Below are 16,224 nucleotides of genomic sequence, written 5' to 3' on the forward strand. Positions count from 1 at the left end.
CAAAATAGCTAATAAATTTTTAACCAACAATGTGTTACCATGTTATCAGTGTCCACACTTGTTTTTGATATGTGCTGCATTTTATCCAGTGGTGTGTGGCATTAACAGGCTTAATGGTATAACATTGCCTTTTTTCTTCAGAAGATGTTTTCTTCCTTTATGACAAATTGCCTGAAGTAGAATTACTCAGATGAACATGTGCAAATTTTTGTGACTCTGAAAATATCCATGTAGAGCATTAAACAGAATGCTCTAGGTCCTGAACAGAGTGAGGATCTGGGCTTTTGGTTTATCGGAACTTGACATCGGCCAATGCGGCCAGGAGCAAGTCTACTTTCCCCTATTTAGAGTTCTTGCTCGCTGATGTTATTATTCTTGAATGTTAAATATTTCTTGAACAGGTTTTTTTTTACAGTTGACAAAAATAAGCCATGTATATGGTAAGAATATATTAGTGCCAAAAACTATGATAAAAATGTGTATTCATCGCAGAGTCTCTTCCCAGAACCAGTCACTCTTACTAGTTCCTGTGTCTGCATGTGTGAGCTGTGTCTCCTCTCCATTAAAAAAGGCAACACAGAACTTTCATGTTGCATACATTGTTCTCCCTACTGCTTTCTTTTTTTTTTTAAGATTTATTTATTTTCATTACAAAGTCAGAAATACAGAGAGGAGGAGAGACAGAGAGGAAGATCTTCCATCCGATGATTCACTCCCCAGGTGAGTGCAACGGCCAGTGCTGCGCTGATCCAAAACCAGGAGCCAGGAACTTCTTCCAGGTCTCCCACGCGGGTGCAAGATCCCAAGGCTTTGGGCTGTCCTTGACTGCTTTCCCAGGCCACAAGCAGAGAGCTGGATGGGAAGTGGAGCTGCCGGGATTAGAACCGGTGTCCATATGGGATCCCGGCGCGTTCAAGGCGAGGACTTTAGCCACTCGGCTACGGCTGCTGGGCCCCTCAGTATTGCTTTCTAAAAACTAATATTTCTTGGAGTTATTTCCTATTAAGACTGCATGACTTTGATAGGGCTTCTTGACATAGCAGTAGAGTTTTGTATACAGGTGGGAAGTCCACAGTCAAGGTGTCAACAGGATTGTTTTTTTGTTTTTTTTTTCTGAGGCTCTGTTTAGCTTACGAACTGCTGACTTCAAGTTTCCTCTCATGGTCTTCTCTGGGTGCCTCTTTGTGTCCTAATTCTCCCAGAGAGACCAGTCATATTTGATTAGGTTCTGGCTTCATTTTACCTTGATTACTGTCTCCAAGAACACTGATTCTGAGGTATTGGGGTTAGGAACTGACCATAGAATTTCGTGATGTTCTTAGGGGACAGGGCAGTCCATACCATGCACTACAGTTCTCTCTTTGGCTAGCATTCGTGTTACAATTCATTTTGCCAGCCCCTTGTTACTGCACAGGCAAATAAGCTCCTGCCATTTTGCTCCTACAAGTAAGCTGTGTTAAGTATTGAATGAATACATATTTCCCTCTTTGCATATTTAAAGAAAGACTTGGAAACAGAAATGTCACACAAAAGAGTATATATGATAGCCTTTGGTCTGAACATGAAAGTATTTTGTTTCCTACTAATTTTAATATTTTTTAAAACAGCAATTTTCTCGTGTATTAAGCGCTAAATTACCTTGTGCATTAAGTCTTAGGTTTGGGGGAAATATTTATTACTAACAAGTGAGTTCACCAGAATTTTTCTTGCCTTTTATTCAGTTTATGGTCCTCAACAACATACTAGCTAATTGCACCCAGCATGCCTACCCATTGATAACAAACCTGATGGACAGTGTGCCCCACCACAACCCGCCTCCTGATTTAAGCCCTAGGGCACAGCCAGGAGCCAGCACAGCATGCCGGTCTGCGCGTGCGCGGAAGGTGGGCGGGGGAGGAAGCCAGGGCCCGCCCACTTCCGTATCAGCCAACCGCGCATCTTCTGCGCGCTGACGTCAGGTGCGTGCCCCGATCGACTGGCCGGAGGATCCCGCGTGGTGGCGTGGCTCGCTTCCGGGGTCGGGTAGCGAAGCTGAGGTGAGTCAGGCGCATGAAAGCGGTTTCCTCACCTTCTGGTTCTCGCCCTCTCCTAATCTTTGGGAACGGCGCGTTTCTGGCGTCCGGGGAGCCTGGGGTTGCAGACCGTGAGGCACGGCGTCCGGGGCCGTAGTCTGTGAGGGAGTCGGCGGGGAGGAGGTCGCGGCGGGCAGGACCGAGGTCGCGCGGCCATGGACAGGGGTCAGCCAGGCCTGAGCCCCGGAGACACCCGCCAGCAGCGGCCCCGGCGTGGGCCCGAACCCCAGGCCCCTCGACCCCTGCCTAGCTCGGGTCGCGCCTCTCTTTGCCGTCTCCCACCCCGGTCCTGCCGGTGCCGGGAAGGTTTCCCTTCCAGACATTTCCCGAAGCTTATATCAGCCCTGGCGGGGGCCGCCTATCTAACTCCTATGGGGGGAATATTTTTTCGTTGTTTGTGTTTTTTCCTCCCCTTTTAAGTCCGAGAGAAATGCAGGGTGGAAGGTGATGTCATCTCCGTGAAGGGGTGCGAGTTTTAACTTTTAAGAAGTCGGGTCCCCCCAATGCAGGCGGCGTGCCTAGTGGGGCGCCCCCGGGGCTGACCCCGCTGCCCTCCCACCGCGTGGAGGTGACTTTGCAATCCTGTTACTGTGTTGGCGTCTGAAAGCCGGGAAGGGTTCAGTCTCAGGATTGGCTGTGGGGGAGCAGGGTCTTATGCCATAGGACGCCCCTTGAGGCGGGAATCCCCAGGTTGACTGGGGGCAGGGTGACACAGATTGATATGTTTTTACACTTAGTTGTTGCAAGTTTGATCATCAAATGGATTTTGGATTTTTAACAAAAAGCTTAGTATTTTCTGGTTTTGTGGTTATTTTCCGATTTTGCTAAGCTCATCCTACATTTTTTTTAAAGATTTATTTTTTAATTGGAAAGTCATATGCAGAGGGGAGAGGCAGAGAGGAAGATCTTCCGGCTGCAGTGGCTGGATCTTCCGGGTCTCCCACATGGGTGCAAGATCTCAAGGCTTTGAACCATCCTCACCTGCTTTCCCAGGCCACAAGCAGGGAGCTGTGTGGGAAGCGGGGCTGCCAGGATTAGAACTGGTGCCCATATGGGATCCACTAGGCCACTGTGACGGGCCCATCATCCTAAATTTTATCTTTCCATGTCTGCAGTGCACAGTAGTGGCACGGATATTCACACTTTCTGCAACCAAGCAGATCTAGGTGTGCAGTACACTGTTTTGAGGATAGTTCAAGTTGAAACAAGTACTTTCCCATTGTTCCTCATCTGTGTGGAGATGGCAGTTTGTTAAGGACTAAAAGGAATGATGGGGGCTGGTGTTGTTGGGCAGCAGATTAAGCTGCCGCCTCTGATCCCAGCATCCCATATGAGCTCCGGTTCCAGTCCTAGCTGCTCCACTTGCTTCCAGCTCCCTGGCAGAGCACCTCAGAAGGTACTTGGGCCTGTGCCACAAACAGGCTCTGGGTTGCCTTTCTGGCTTTGGCCCTAGCCCAGTACTGGCTGTTGCTGGACAGCAAATAGAAGCTCTCTTGCTCTTGTTTCTATTTCTTTCTGCCTCTCAAATAAATTATGAAGGGAAAAAAAGTCTAGAATGAGACTGGGTTCAAATCTTGGTTCTGCCATTGATTAGCTGTGTGTAATCTAGATAATGTCATTGCAACTTTGGTTGATATCTATAAGGTAAGTGTCCACCTTACATTGTTACGAGAATTAAATCAGTTAATGCTCATAGTTGGGCAGCAAAACTTGAAGTAGAAGTGACGAAGGGGTAGGTACAGAAACTCTTCCATCTGCTGGTTCGTTGCCCAAATGGCCACAATAATTCATTCATAAGCATATTGAAAATCGCTCCATTCTACCTCCACTAAACTCGTAAATCCATTAAATTCTCCACATTTTTTTTAAAAGGTGCTTATTTTCATTTACTTGAAAGAGAGCAGGAGAGAGATGAAGAGTGTGATCAATTGGTCAGTCAATCTTGCTTTGCTGTTTCACTCCCCAGTTGACCTCAGCCAGGGCTGGACCCCCAGAGCCAGGGACCCAGCACTCCTGCACAGTTTCCCACATGGTTGGCCAAGTATTCCAAGGCCTGAATACTTAAGCTGTCAGCTGATCGCAGGAGCATTGTTAGTAGGAAGGCACATTCATAAGCTGTGTCAGAAATGGAGCAGCAGAGACTCAAACCAGTGATCCTGTAGGAGATTCTGTCCTTGCAGGCAGCATTCTACTGTTCAGTCAGGGCAAACATGTCTACTCAAACTCTTATGTCTTTGTAGGACATTGATATGTTTGCAGAACGTAGGCCAGATGGTGGGCAGTGTTCTTCAGTTAGGGTTGTCTGCTGTTCCGTAGGAACCAGATTGATGAATACAAAGCACTTCAACACAGAAAGTACCCAGGAGCTGAGAATAAAGGGCCTTTTTACCCTGGGTGGGATGAGGTAGCAATAGTACCTGAAACGGAGCCAAGATGAAGGATCAGAGGGCTCCCCCATCAGGTGGAGAAGAAGCTTGGAGAAGGTGTGGGGACAGTTCTTGAGGCAGGAGGTGGACTGTCTGGGGGTTTGTTCAGGCACCAGCTAGAGCTGGTCTTCTGGCATTGATCCTGAAGGTGCCCAGGCACCAAGGTCACTGGAAGTTTTGGGCCTGGACACGGAGAATACCTGGGAATTGGCTGTAGGAAATCAATTCAAAGGAATGTGCTTTTTCTCCCAAACTGGAGACTTCCAGGCTTGCTGGGGGCATCACAGGGGCTTTTAGAGCCAGAAGGGGCTGCTAGCACTGACGTCAGATTTCTTAACTCTTGCCCAGTGAGAGAAATAGGATTCTGTCCTTAAATCCTGGACCCTCAAGATCCGTCCTGGATTTAAGTCTGGGATCCGTAAGGCTGAAACAGCACCCTTATTGGGAGGACATGGGAAAGCTACCTGCTCTACCACGTCTTGCCCAGGCCCACCCCAGGAAGGGGACATCTTTTAAGCTCCTGGATGCCATAGACCCTGGTTTCATTACTGTCAAACCCTCTACCTTCTCATTTAACTCTCATAGCTAATATTTTGTTATCCAGATGAGGTCATTACTCAAAAAGAGCAAGAAATTTGTCCAAGCTCAACCAGAATAGAACTGGAACCGCAGCAGCAGTAGGTGAGGAGAGTGCCACTTTCCCATCCTCCATTCCGGGAAGACTCAGTGGCCTCATCACCTGAGCCCTGGGAGCCTTCCATCCTGAAGGTGATGATGCTGGGCAACTACAGCCCCACACGCACCAAGGTCCCATCCATCACCATCTGGCCAAGCCCTGCTGCTGCTCCCTAGCACCATGCAGATAGATGCCAAGGTCTCAGAATGTTCTGGGTAGGGTGGATTGACTGCTCTACACAATCCTCAGTCAGTCACTCCCATCCCCATTCTCCTCCATTCACCACACCCCACTCCCAGCCTTCTTTGATGCCAAGCTGCGTTGTGAAATCAGCTGCCAGTCTCAGGCTTTCCAGCAAGCTTTGTCCCTGCTTGTAGGCACCAAAGTCCCACCACTGTCCTCTACCCCTATTCCCTGCCAGAGCACAAAGCCCGGGAAGATCTGTCATTCTTCTGAAATCTTTGGGAGTTGGGGAAGCAGCCCCTCTTTTCAGAGACCTCGGGACCCTGCCCCTTAACATGTGGGCTGCTCATCAACCCCTTGCCGCTCAGCAGTGTCTCCTTGCTGTGTGTAGGAGAAGGGCCTCTTGTCCCTTCAAACCCATGGCTCTTAAAACATGGAAGCAAGCCCAGTTCAGCAGCCACATGTGAGTGACACCCAAGTCAGTCCAAGGACCAGAGGGCCAGGAGCCATGAAACTTCCTTGGATCTCCCACCTTGCCTCAAAGGCAGCTGTGGCTAGCCTGAAGCTGCTGTTGTCCATGTGACTCACCCAAGCCCTCACCCTCCAAGATAAGGGCCCTCCATTTTATTCACAGGCCATAAGTGGAAGTCATAAGACACAACAGGCTCAATAAACTTGGGACTTTTGAGGTAGACCACAGTCCTGTTGGGGACAGAGCTCCCATCTTTATTAAAACCAGATACATGCTCTGTAAAGGAGGACCCAAACAAGAGCCATCCGTAGGTGTATGTCTAGCCATGCTGAGGAGACAATACTCAGGAGAGCAAGTGGCTGGCTGTGCTGTGACTTGGGCTAAGTACTGAGCTTAAACCTAGCCTCCTGTCCTGTGACATGGGGTAAGAAGGGCACTGCGTGCACATTGTTGAGCTGACCGGCTTCAACAGTGGGGAATGTTTACAGATACCCCCTGTGTTCCAGGTGTGGTCCTGCCTGCTGCTTCAGCATACACCTGCTGTGGTGATGGAGCCAGCTGGATCACACTGTTAAGTAGCCTGGAATGTGGTGAACTGGTTGTTAGCCAGTGGTGGTTTGTAATCAGCCGTGGTGCATTTCCTGCACAGGCACTGGCATGTGTGGCAAGTCAAGGCTGCTTTTGTTCCCCAGCTCCATGGTCGCTTAATACCTAATGTTAACCTCTGAACCTGTGTCTTCTTGATGAACGCATAATATATGAAGAAACTGGTAACTATAGTAAATACATATTTATTTTTAATAGATGCAATAATCGCATATTTGAGGAATCTTTGAGAAGTTCATGGGACGTGGCTCTGGCTCCGTTGCCCAGACACGTAAAGGCGGGAGAGCTGGTGTGGAGGCCGTCTCGGCACGCGTGCCTGCACAGGGATGGATTCTTCCTTGTCTTCGGCCGTGGCAGGTTTGGGCGCAGTGGACCCACAGCTGCAGCACTTCATCCAGGTCGAGACCCAGAAGCAGCGCTTCCAGCAGCTGGTGCACCAGATGACCGAGCTTTGCTGGGAGAAGTGCGTGGACAAGCCTGGGCCGAGGCTGGACAGTCGGGCCGAGGCCTGCTTTGTGAACTGCGTGGAGCGCTTCATTGATACAAGCCAGTTCATCTTGAACCGACTGGAGCAGACGCAGAAAGCCAAGCCAGTCTTCTCAGAAAACCTTTCTGACTAACAGCATTACCTCTTTGGGAAGGAAGGGTAGTTCAGGCATGAAGAGCCGTCGAAGGGATGATTGAGTAAGCACAATGGGGAGCTTGGTTTCCAGTCTTTGTCATGCTTTCAACATCTTGTCATTGAAGAGGAACAAAGACCAGTCATTTTGTTTGCTGGATTTGTAGCTCATGTGTAATTGGTTGTGCTTTTTTACCGTATTTGTGTGAAATAATTGAGTGGGAAACTCAGATGTTTGTTACTGTATTGGGGGCTGTGTTTTTCTCAGTGTCCCCTTTAGTACTTGTTACAATTTGACAGTGAAACAATTTTTCTATAGTTTGATAGTAAAAACAAAATCTCATTTGTGTGGACTCATTTCTGGGGGGGTCTGTGTGTGTGTCCAAAGGGGCAGCAGTGGGGTGAGTGTAACCAGGCACTTAACTAGGCCTCCTTATCTAGCATCTGATGGTCAGTCCCGGGAGAACAGCAGTAGGTGTGCAGAACACCTGGGACTGCTAAATCACCCTCCGACCCAGCCGCACCCCTGTACTTACCCATTAACCAACCTCTCTCCCACAACCCTTCCCATCCTCTCGAGGCCAGTATTGTCCTCTGCTATGAGTTCAAGCTTTTTAGCCTTCACATGTCAGGGGGAACCTGCAGTATGGTTTGTGTGTCTGGCTTGTTCCCCTTACACAGAGCCCTCAGTGTGTTGCTATAGATGACAGGGTTCACTCTTGGGACAGACTCCTAGTGGCCTGGGTGTGACCTACAGCACAGGAGGGGCCACAGCGGTGTTGGCTCTTCCTGTCCTCAGGCCCAGGCCTCCTCCAATGAGGGCGTGGGAGGCCCTGCTCAGGTACCTTCCTCCATTCTGGAACTCCCACACTGCCAGTAAGTGGCTGAGGCAGCTGCAGGGCAGTCAGCAGAAAGGCCAGCACTGGTGGTTCCTTCCTGTACTCAGCCAGGTGACTGCTGCAGGGGCGGGAACTCTCCATCCTCGTTCTGCCTTTCAAATGAGTAGCAAGAAGTCAGGAGTGGGATGCAGCGGAAGAGCCCTGGTGCCCTTGAACCACTTAGCAAACCACACAGGCAGTCTGCCAGCAGTGGTTATGCTGAGTAGCTGTTATTAACTTCAATCCACACAGCAAATGAGCGTCAGTTAGACCCCTGTGCATTTCCATGTCTGTGCTGTGGAGGCCCAGAGGCCCTGTCCCCCAGGACCCAGCAGAGGCCCTGCCACTCAGTGGACTCAGTGACTGGAACCTGAAGGGTGTGGAGTGTGCCAGGGTCCTGGTCAGGACATCTGGAGGCTCAGAGGACTCCTTGCAGTGGAGATACAGGGCAAGCATGGTTTCACCACAGAGAATGCCAGGAAACCACTAAGGTGAGAAGCCTCTACTGGACCCAGGCCCCGCTTCTCCCAAGGAGAGGCTGTGTTTTGGAACCAAGAGGCAAAGGCCACCCCTCTGTTCCCAGAGTGACTGAGCTCAGGCCGTTCTAGCTCAGCAGCTTGGACCCCTTGTCTGCCCCCCTAACAGCCCCAGAAGCAAGCAGCCCACTCAGGCCCGGAGGGCAGCAGGGCTCGGGAGCCCAGGCTGTTCCCACCTGTGCTTCTCAAATGTTGGGTCATGTTCACAGCACCAGGACTTTTTGCTCCAGACCTTTGATTTGCCGTATTTCATGTTTAGGACTGTTAGTGGAGATGAACACAGAGGAGGTCTGCTTCCTTCACCAGGTTCAAGGCACTCAGAAACAAGTTAACTCCCAAGTACATTCAGGTTGCCTGAGGCCACTGTGAACTCTGGGCCTTTGCCTTAGGAGGGTGGCAGCTCTGAGGGCTGGTTATCCTCACGCTGCCGCGGGCTTCATTCAGAGTAGTGCTGCTTGGCCTGGTTTCAGATGTCAGGTTATGGCTCTTCACTGAATACATCCTTCTGTCCTTCTGTCCTTTGCTTTTGTACTCAAGGATATGCTTTCGAGATTCTGCATTGGTACCTGCAGCTGTTTTTTTAAAAAGCCACCATTTACTGCTTCATGTTACAGATTCATGCATAATTCACACATTCTGTCAGTAGACATTTAGGTTTCTGCTCGTGTCACTATTTCAGCTAGCCCAGGGGCATTGCTGTAGGTATCACTGTATGAACTGATTGAAGATGAGTGTTAGGAGAGTACTTCAGCTGACCAGTGGTGCTCACCATTCCCTGGGTTCTGGTCCCAAATTAGGGTGAGCAGCTGGATGCTGGGATACAGCATGTGAGCTTGGCACTTTGTGGAACCTAAGAACAGTCAGCCTCCCTCTCTGCTCAGTGTTTCCTGAGGGCCAAGCCCTGGGATAAAAGTGCTTAGTCTGAATTTTCACACTCACACACAAACCTGCAGGGACGGGGTTACCCCAGCTAATACATACAAATGAGCACTATGCTGTGCAAAGCCTGGAATGGGGTTAGAATTAATGTGCAGCACAGATAATCAGCAACTGGTGTAGAGAGGTCAGGTAGCTTAACGCCACAGCAGTGCTGCTTGAGACACAGTTCAAGCCTGTGGGCCCTGGCAGCATCCCCAGAACTGTGGTAGCAAAATGGCAGGCAGGATTAACACCACTGAGGCCTTCCTGAAAGGAGCGCCAGCCCCACCTGGCCTAGGGACATTGGGAGCTGACAGCAGGCAGGGGCGGAGGCGTCAGGAGACCCTCCAGCCAGGGCTCTAGGACTGGGAGATGCAGCTGTCCCCACTTCCCTCGCTAGTCCCTTCACCCCTCCTATCAGGACCTCTGGCATTTCTCTCTCTCTCAAAAGAAAATTATTTAATTTTCTTGGAAAGGCATATTTATAGAGAAGGAGAAATAGAAAGATCCTCCATCTGCTGGTTCATTCCCCAAGTGGCCACATGGCAAGGCTGAGCCGATCTGAAGCCAGGAGCCAGGAGCTTCTTCTGAGTCTCCAACATGAGTGCAGAGTTCCAAGATCTTGGGCAATCTTCTACTGCTTTCCCAGGCCACAAGCAGGGAGCTGGATGGGAAGTGGAGCAGCTGGGACATGAACCGGTCCCCATTTGGGATCATGACACATGCAAGGTGAGGAATTAGCCACTGAGCCGTCGCACTGGGCCCAGTCACTTCTCCTTTCAACTGTCCACACCAAATGTCTTTACTGACCATTCATCTTCTCTTCATGTTTCAAAATGTTCAAAACTTATTTTTATGTTTAATTGTGTAGTGATAGAAAGCATTCCTCCAAGGTTCAATCTTAAATATCCACAGCACCAGGGCTGGGCCAGGCTGCAGTCTAGCCCAGAACTCTACCCTGGTCTCCCATGAGGGGTCCAGGACCCAGCAGTGAGTGTACTTGGGCCATCCCCTGATACCTCCGCAGTGCACATCAGCAGTGCACTGGAGCTGGAGGAGTCAGGACTCAAACCAGGCACTCTGGTATGTGCCATAGCATCCCTCAGGAGGCTAACACCTGCCCTGGCCTCCTTCCTTTTAGATTGCTTCCTCTCTTTATTCCCCCAGTCCTCCATCCATTTATTCATTTATTTATCCACCCATTTATCATCCATTCATCTAAACAAACCAAGCTCCATCACTGCCAGGGCATCAGCGTTTTCTACAATTGGTGATGAGTGCATGCACCACCCCCAGCTCCACCCCCAGGGGGAGCCTCTGACACCGAAGAACACACTGAGGATCATGGTGACTCCTGCGCCGCCTGCTGGTCGATTTGGACAACGTAGGCGCTTCAGAGTCCCAGAGCAGCCATGGGAAGGGACATCTGAGGCTGTTCCCTTCACTCTTGTGCTGCAACTTCTGCTGGCAGTTTCATTTGGGGACCTCTTAGTCAAAGATAGCTCACGTCCTGATCTTTGCCAGGCCTTGGTCACAGGCTGCAGTAGGAAGCAATGAGAGACGTTTGTTGAATCTGAGTGGGAGGGTCATTGTCCTTTAATGTGGATGTGTGTGAGGAGTATGTACATGGGTGTGAGTGATGGGTGCGTGTTTGTGTGTGGTGCTCTGGGTCTGAGAGGAGCAAGCAGGAGCCTTACTGGACAGACCAGGTGTTCCAGAGAGTGGGGATGATTATGGAGTGGTGCAGCTCCCTGCTCAACTTGGAGGAGTTGGCTCAGAGGCTCCCTCAGTGGCCCAGTGGGACACAGCCCTTTGACGTGACACACCCTGCCTTGGCTTGCTTTCCCACCCGGTCTAGCCTCCTTGCTGTCCTTCATGTGTTTCTCAGAGTCACCTGCCAGACAGGCTGCCTGCACTCAACTCCTGCGATTATCTTCTCCTTGGATAATGAGGAAAGCAGCCGAAGGGGAGGTCCCAGCACACTAAAGCCAGCAGGGCACGGAGATGCCAAGGGCTTGGGTCTGGGGTGACAGTGCCACACAGCTGAACTGGCCAACCAGGACCTACCCATTCCGGGTCTGTGAGAATGCCCATAGTGTTTAGGGCTGCTTGAATGGGGCATCTATTGCTTGAGGATCAACGCTTTCTAACAATAAAGCATACAGGAGAATAAAGCACACTACAGGGACACATTCAATGGGAAGAGCAGGTTGGAAGTCAGATAAAGTCAAACTGTAGCAGACGCAATACTGCTGAACATGTGTGTGTGTGCAGTGTGTGCTGAGCATGTGTGTGAGTGTTCATTGTGTGTGTGGGGGGGTGTGTGTGTTGGTGCCAACCCTTTACTGTGTACCTTGGGTGTGTCCCCATGCCACTCAGTTCCCTGGTCTTTTTGGAATCAGGATTTGTTTTTCTGGAACCCTTCCTTCATCTCCAGAGAACCTGATACTCCCACATCTCCCACCCTGGATATCTGGCCAATCTGTGGAATCCTGCCTGGGCTGCCCAGTGGGGTTCTTGCTCCTCTTCACAGTCTTCTCTACTCAGCAGCCAGAACTCCATGGTGAAAATCCATTGGATCCTGCTGTTCTCTTGTTGAAACCTTCTGTGGCTCCGTGTGGGTTTCCTGTGCCCTGCAGAGGTCTCTGCCCCATCTCGCCCTCACATCCCACATGAGCCCCAGCCCTAGATGTGCCCCTCAGTCTGTTGTGGTTGCATTTGGGGTTGCCTGCAACAGCAGAAGTGGCTGGAGATGGGAGGACAGGAGGAAGGGAACAGCCAGGTGGGTCTCTCCCTACACCTGCTCCCTGACTCCTACCTGGCAGGCTCAGGCTGGCACAGTAGCTAACTGTCAGGATCTGTTCCTGGGCTCTGACTGCTGGCACCTGCCATCTTTACCCTCTCTGTCCCCTCTGCCATCAGGGAGGTGGCTTCTCAACATTTCGCTCTTGTGGGTACCCAGTTCCCAGGATTCTGTTCAGAATATTTCAAGGACTTGAGAGTTCTGTTTCCAGCTTGATCATCACTGATTCAGGCTGGGAAGGCAGGTGGCAATGTCTAGGACAAGGCCCAATGTTTGCTCCAATGTGGCCTCCCCAATAGAAGTCAAGTCCTATGCGATTAAAAGCCCAATTACATGGCTTAGACAGTGCTCCTGTGGCTGCTTCTAATAAAGTATTCCCTACAGAGAATTGCAGCAGCCCTCAGTATCCCTTTTTTCTCTCATAAGAGGATTTTCCCTGTGCACAGGGTTGTGCAGAATGAAAGTCATCTTTCCCTTCATCCTCAGCAGCCAGGTGAGGCCAAGTGCAGAGGAGGTGGGTATAGACCCCAGGCTGGCTGATCAGTGACAAGGCTGCCCCTCTCTCTGCTGTTTGTAGTGTGGCTGTGGGGCTGAGGCTCTGCTGGGCTGAGTTCCTTAACTAGTGCTGCCATCATGAGACCTCAGACTCACATAGCGGTCCTGTGAGCATCAGTTCTAGAGGGAGAAGTCCAGTAGCCAGGTGTCAGCAGGTGGTTTCCTGCTGAGGTCCGGGCGGATTGTTCCAGGTCTCTCCTCTTGGTAGGTAAGGGGCCACCCTCCCCCTGTGTTCTCTCCATTGCCCCCATTTCCTTTTTCTACTAAGACATCTGTCACTCTGCAGGAAGGCCACCCTAGTGACCTCAATGTAACCTATTACATCAGCAGTGACTGCTTTCACAGTCTGAGAGGGCAGGACTTCAGCACAGGAACTGCGGGAGGACACAATGCCATGCATAAAGCATAAAGCATGCCATGTGGATAAGGATGCCTTGTAGGGACAAAGAGGCCATGAGATAGAAAGAGGATGTAGTGTCCTAGAAAGAAGCCACAAGGCCAGCTTGGGTTTGGAACTGAAGGCCCGTAAACTCTCACTGCACACACTGTGGTTGGTCTCTGTGACCTTCAACCAAACTTGCACCATCAGTGGGGTTCTGGAAGAGAATAGATGGCAGCTGGAGGGGGAACCTGAGCAACATTGGATGAAAGTGGGGACACAACCAGAGAAACTCACAGGGGGTGGTGCCTCTGAGTCCAGCAACAGCAGAGATCTGAGGCCACCTGTAGTCCTGCAGGGGCCTAGAGGAAGCAGTCCCTGGAGCCTGGAAGCAGGGTGCTGGCTAACAGCAAGTGCCTGTGGGAAGGAATTCACTCATTGCACACCTGTGCCCTGTGAGGAGTCACCTGAGGCCCAGGTATCCTGACTGTCCTCTCTTCCTGTCCTGAGTCTCCTGCTGGCACCTGCCATTGACACAATCAAAACCCTCAATGCCGACCTCTGGTCAGTGCTCTCCTCTGAACCATGAGCTCCCAAGGACAAGGCCCTCGTCTGTCTTCATTGTGGAGGATCTTTGGAGACTGAGAGATTGCCTGCAATCTGTTAGGTGCTCAACCAATAATTGTTGGCCATGAAATAAGGGCAGGGAAGGGAGGCTCCCACAGCCAGTGCCCGTCACCCCACAAATGGGCTTCCAGCCCACCCCATTCAGCCCTGGGAAGGCATGGTCACAGTCGTGGGTTAAAGGTGGTGCTGTCCCCTCCTCCCAGTGTTGTTGTTAGTTATTTAAAAAGATTGTAGAGTTCTAGTCCATAGGATATTACTCTATTATTACGATATTATTATGCGCAGCTAATTCCCACAACCTGGTTCTTTACCGTGAGCTGAAACACACCAGATGCAACGAGGTATCTTAGGAGGTTTATTCCAACGGGGCAGGAACAGGGTGGAGGGGACGGGGAGGGGGGAAGGGAGGCCGGAGGAAGACGGGAGAGCAAAGAAAGGCAAGAGAGAGAAGAGAGAGAGAGAGAGAGACAGAGACCAGAGAAGGAGGGATAAGAGAGGGTTAAGAGCGGGGTAAGAGAGGGTTAAGAGCAGGGTAAGAGCGGGGTAAGAGAGGGAGGGATAAGAGTGGGGAAAGAGAGCGAGCTGCACCCGGGGGACCTTTTTGTCTTCCAGGTGTAGGGGGTGGGAATTGGGAGGGATTGAGGGCAGGCCCCCAGGGGATTGGCACCTGCAGGTGAATGCCTAGGGATGATTGGCGAGTGGGCGGGGTTGGGGAGGGGGCTGGAAGATTGGGAGGTGGGATTCAGGTGGAAAGCCAGGTTACATCTGATTGGTGGATAGCTAGGCCGGCGCGAACTTCATGAGCTGTGAGGAAGAAGGAATGGCACCGTCCAGGGAAGGATATTGGAATAACTCCTTACAGTTGTTGCCCAAGAACGTGCCCAATTACAAACAAAGCAGTGCAGGTCCAAGACCTAAGTTTCTTCAGAGGCTTCTCTGTGCAAACCACAGGGCAACTTCTTGGTTCTGGGTTTGCTTCCCTTCACTGAAGCTGTGAAGGACCATCTGAATGGTAGGGGCTGGACACAGAAGAACTATAAGGGCCACAAGACATAGGAGAGTCCTGCCCTTAAACCATCATGTGAGCTCTGAGAAGTACTACAGACAGGAAGCACTTGACCTGTGATGACCTTGTATTTCCTACTCCTTGTGACATTTAACTCTTTATTGGGCACCCCCTGTGTTCTGTTCTGAGAGCAGAGGTCCAAGCAGTGCACAAAGCAGACAGAACCCCTGCTCCATGGGCTCCCTTCCAGTGGGGTCATTGGTCACAGGACAGCCTGTCCTAGAGGACACTGCTGTTCAGGGCTCCAGCCCCACCAGAGCTGCTGCTGAGCTTCTAGGGACACAGAGGGGACTCCAGAGTGTCCTGTATGGATGGCAAGGCCAATTGCATCAATAGGGAGAAGGGGGACATCTGGTGAGTCCTTCAGCCTCACTGATTCATTTGTTGTCTCTTTGATCAGTATTGTTACAGACCACTACTCCATGCTCCCTTCTAGACCCTGGGAATTTGAAGATTAATACCAGAAATGTTGGAGGACTCCCTACAAGTTCCCATCTGGCTGAAACTAAAAATGATAGGAACTCCCTCCCTCCCCTAGAAGGTGGTTCCAAGCATCCCCTCCTTCCCCTGGCTTGCCATGGCCCCACCCCTCCTGCTCCTGCCCAGACTTGGCTGTAATCACCAACTTCAATCTAAGGTTCCATTCCCTGGGAAAGGGAGGTTTATTTTTGATGATGTTTATGCTGGTGTCCATGCAGTGGATGTGGGGACATGAAGGTGTGGAGAGTATTGTTCCATTGCAGGCAGGGCTGCAAGGAATTTCCCGCTGCATGACAGGGCCCAGCGGATGTCTCTACAGCCGCCTGAATGCAGCTCCACCTCCCTTTCATGGACACTTGGACCACCTTGTGGAAGAATTCTAATCCATTCAGGTGTTATTGGCTGCTGTGGAGTTGGCTTTTTACTATCAATGTGAGCTTGGAGGTTATGTCAATAATAACATAGAGCCTTTTATTATTCAGGCTGTCCCCACCGACCTTATGCTAATCAAATGATCTGTATTTAGGGTTTCATTCTTTCCTTGGTCTTTAGGTTCTCCTTTTCTTTGTGCTACTTTTTCCCTGAACTGATTCAAGATTGAGTTGTAGAATAAGAATTGTAGTAGGAACTTCTATTGAATTTTTAGGTGAAACAAATAGCGGAATTATTCTTGGATACACCCACTTGACCATGATGTCAAAAGTCTGTGCCAGAGCTTGTGAGGATTTCTGTATAAATAAAAGGGACAGCTTTCTTGCATTTGGCCATTATGATCATTAAATCATAGTGGTCCATTTCTTTCCTCGTTACACCTAATCCACGCACCCTTCTCGAGCTCCGAACTTGGCTGGAGCTGAACTCCAGCATGTTTACATAGTTGATCAGGGAGGTAGAATCAGCAGTTAGGGAAAAGTGGGTATGATCATTG

General features: G+C 50.5%; 1 protein-coding gene across 2 annotated transcripts; it reads left to right on the forward strand.

The window, feature by feature from the left end:
- The first annotated feature begins 1,910 nt into the window (after positions 1–1,910).
- LOC101532886 (mitochondrial import inner membrane translocase subunit Tim8 A-like) lies at positions 1,911–7,397 on the forward strand. Of its 2 annotated transcripts, none has more exons than XM_036494564.2 (2): positions 1,911–2,036; positions 6,634–7,397. In XM_036494564.2, the coding sequence occupies exon 2, from the start codon at positions 6,762–6,764 to the stop codon at positions 7,053–7,055; it is 294 nt and encodes a 97-aa protein (XP_036350457.2). In that variant the 5' UTR covers positions 1,911–2,036; positions 6,634–6,761; the 3' UTR covers positions 7,056–7,397. The 2 variants fall into 2 exon arrangements, with proteins under 2 accessions (XP_036350457.2, XP_058532561.1); XM_058676578.1 differs by lacking the exon at positions 1,911–2,036 and adding an exon at positions 4,886–5,224.
- The last annotated feature ends 8,827 nt before the right edge of the window (positions 7,398–16,224 follow it).

This window comes from Ochotona princeps, chromosome 2 (genome assembly GCF_030435755.1).
Source record: "Ochotona princeps isolate mOchPri1 chromosome 2, mOchPri1.hap1, whole genome shotgun sequence".
Lineage (NCBI taxonomy): Eukaryota > Metazoa > Chordata > Mammalia > Lagomorpha > Ochotonidae > Ochotona > Ochotona princeps.